Here is a 3,426-nt window from a genome sequence, read left to right as displayed (position 1 = left end):
TTTTTGAACCTTAAACCTCATAAACACATTGCATTACACCAAATACACCAAATAATGTTCATTTTAGCAACGTTATATGACCCCTTTAAGCTGGATTTTGTTTCATCAGTTTAGTTAAAAAGGATACAAACAAAGCATCTTATCTGATCCTACCCTTAAAAATCAATACCGGCTAATGTTTCCATTCTGACTTTAATTTAATGAACATGGTCTTTTCCGTGTCTGTTTTCAGGGTAACGGTGGCTGGCATGATGCTGTCACTCCGTCTTCTGTGACATCTCCTATAGAGGGAGCAAACAGCGTTCACTCGGATACCTCTAACTGACCAGGCCTGCCGTCTGAAGTCCCTTAACTAACCCGCAGGACAACCAACACCACCCAACAAAATCTCAGACGAGAACTCAGAGAGATGAGCGCGATAATGGAACAGACTCTTACTCTTACTTTGACCAAAAGAGCACCACTTTGCAAAAATGAACTGATAGGATTGACGGTACCAGTTTTCTTTCCAAAACTGGTGATACCTCAATAAACATGCCCAACATGTACGATTGTGGAAACAAGGGATGCTTTTGTCATAATCTCTGTGAACATCTTTGAATACGTTTCAAAATATATCATGATTTAAATTTACTTGTAACACTGTCTTATTGCACAGTACATTATGTTCGTTCTTAAAGCCGATTTTTCTCGTACAGATCAACAACATTGATTTTTAAATTGTATATTTAATGATTTAACTTGAGCATTAATGTTATTCATCCTAAATATCACTTACATTTTGGTTTTACTAAGACTTTAACAAATTATGACATATGACATCAACATTGCAGCCATGCATATTCAGATTCATATTCAGCTGTAGGGTTCCAGAAGTAAAATGCCACTGATAATCTCCATAAAAAAATTGATTTTTGGCAATAATGTACAAACTGTTCATGTGTACTGTATGAAGTGATTTTATATACTTTTGTGAAACCAATTAGTTTGTTTCAGGTCCAGATTTGCTTAGAAATCCAATGTCTATGGAGAAACAGAGTGACAAATATTTACATAATTTATCAAATTATTTTATAACACCTCCTACTAAGCATTGCTGTTAACAGGGAGATAATGCAAACCAAATTTTAATTTGATAATGGCATATAAACGATTATACATAATCAGCACACACACTGTATCTGTACATAAAAAAAGCATTTTTGAATGTTATTCTTTTCTTACTCGATACATTTGAATTCTTCATTTTCTGTAAGGCAGGCTACACTGATTCCTTTTAAGTTTGCTTTAATTTTATATTCATCAGTTCATTTGGGTAGTTTATAATTTGCAATGCCATTTTGAGAGGTTGTAATATTTAAAAAAATGTATTAACAGAATTTACACTGAGCAACTAAGAATAATATTTCATGTAATATTATTAGTTTTTGATAAAGGAACTACTTGTGTTTCTGGCCAAAAAAGTGTTTCAATAAACATTTCGAATTGAAATTCTTACCAGCTCATGCACGACCACTAACTGGATGCTCATTTTTAGCGTTTTTTTTCCCATTTATGTTTTAATACAAAAATTAGGACATACAGTAAACTGACTGTTACAGAAGTTTTCTGTCTTGCTAAAGTGTTACAAATGGCATTCTTTGTTCGATGTTCATATGTATTTATGCAATTACTTTCAGACGCAATCTTAAGGCGAGACACTACAGACAAAATCATGTTCCTTCTTTTTCGTGCTCTAGTCAATTTTGAGATTTTAGGTTACTTTGCTTCCATAACATCTTTATTAGACTATTAGAAAGAAAGAAACATCCAAAATGCACATTTTAGAATTTATTTAATTATATTTGATCTATTTACATCTGTATATTTCAATTACAATACGTATCTTTAAAGGCCATTTTCTCTAAATTACTGTTTTCCTCCACTTCAGCAGCACTTGCATACACCAGACTTAGCAGTTTTATTCCTATCTATATTCTGAAGATTTTTACTGAGGGGTTTGTTCATATATCACTCATGCTGATTTCTATAACATTTTACTCCTAAAACACAGGGTGAAATTGCATATCTTTGAAGGCTGTGAGTTTCTTTCTCAATTTCAGCAGCACTTACATACACCAAAACTTACAGTGTTATTCCTATCTATATTCTGAAGATTTTTACTGAGGGGTTTGTTCATATATCACTCATGCTGATTTCTATAACATTTTACTCCTAAAACACAGGGTGAAATTGCATATCTTTGAAGGCTGTGAGTTTCTTTCTCCATTTCAGCAGCACTTACATACATCAAAACTTAGTGTTATTCCTATATATATTCTGAAGATTTTTACAGAGGGGTTTGTTAATATGTCATTCACACTGATTTATATATTTACATACATTATTCCTAAAAACATGGTGAAATTGCATATCTTTGAAGGCCGTGAGTTTCTTTCTGCACTTCAGCAGTAAAATAATGTTCTTTTTAGCAGCATCATATGACCCCTTTAAAAACAGGGTGAAAATGCATATCTTTGAAGGCCGTAAGTTTCTTTCTCCACTTCAGCAGCACTTACATACATCAAATGGGTGCAAATGTCTGTGTGACAGACTGAAGAGCATGCATTTGAATGTCTTAAATACAGTTGTTGATTAGAGTAGGTGGAGAAATTGATCAGCTGAGCGTCAGCTGATATGGTAGCGATCAGTGGTCTGCCTGAACTACTCTTAAATACTGTTTGGTCACTCAAGCTCTATTTTTATTTTTATCTATATTCTGAATATATTATTTTTACAATATATTATTTTTACTGAAGGGTTTGTTAATATATAATTCACAATGATTTATACCTATAGCAGTTTATTCCTAAAAAAAAACTGGTGAAATTGTATGTTTTCTGGCTGTTGACAGTATTTTATGATTCATGTAGTGATAAAAAGAGATACCAAAAATTTCTTCTTTAAAAGCCTTTAAGTCTAATATGTCAACAAAATAAAACAAGAATTTTGAATCTGGTTTTATCCAATGTTCACAAGGAAACAGTACAAGACAGACATCAGTATTTTCCACATCACAGACAACGCAAACAAAATCTAATGTTCAGATTTCTGGTCTGGAAATGTATGCAAATTAGTACATTTTTAATTAGATAATGCCTAATTTCTGTCTTTAAACATGACATTTCAGAAAACCTGTAATACAAAACAATTGTCTTAATGCAGTGGCCGCACGCTCTCGCGTTTCTGCCTGACCTCTCGTCTTCAGGCCTCAGCCCTCTAACTGACAGCGGAGGGTAAATAAATAATTAAAGGGCATTTTGCCGCTGTCAGTGAGATTGCATATTGCACCGTTGACATTTTGAAAACAAATCTCGGATTCATGAGCTATCACTGTGAGGGATCGGCAGAGGCTATTAGTTCGACTGACAGAAATAGACGTGAGAT

The 3,426-nt window shown here is 33.5% G+C and overlaps 1 protein-coding gene across 1 annotated transcript in view; it reads left to right on the top strand.

Moving 5' to 3' along the window:
- Nucleotides 1–699, top strand: part of LOC107654303 (pre-B-cell leukemia transcription factor 3-like) — a 53,543-nt gene extending 52,844 nt beyond the window's left edge. The window contains exon 11 of the mRNA XM_016441327.1: nt 233–699. Within this exon, the coding sequence (XP_016296813.1) occupies nt 233–325 (93 nt within the window). The 3' untranslated portion in view covers nt 326–699. The remainder of the gene's footprint in view (nt 1–232) is intronic.
- The last annotated feature ends 2,727 nt before the right edge of the window (nt 700–3,426 follow it).

Source organism: Sinocyclocheilus anshuiensis, unplaced genomic scaffold (assembly GCF_001515605.1).
Source record: "Sinocyclocheilus anshuiensis isolate Anshui unplaced genomic scaffold, SAMN03320099.WGS_v1.1 scaffold163, whole genome shotgun sequence".
NCBI lineage: Eukaryota > Metazoa > Chordata > Actinopteri > Cypriniformes > Cyprinidae > Sinocyclocheilus > Sinocyclocheilus anshuiensis.
Note: the sequence above shows the minus strand (reverse complement) of the source record. Positions and strands in the feature narration are given on the sequence as shown.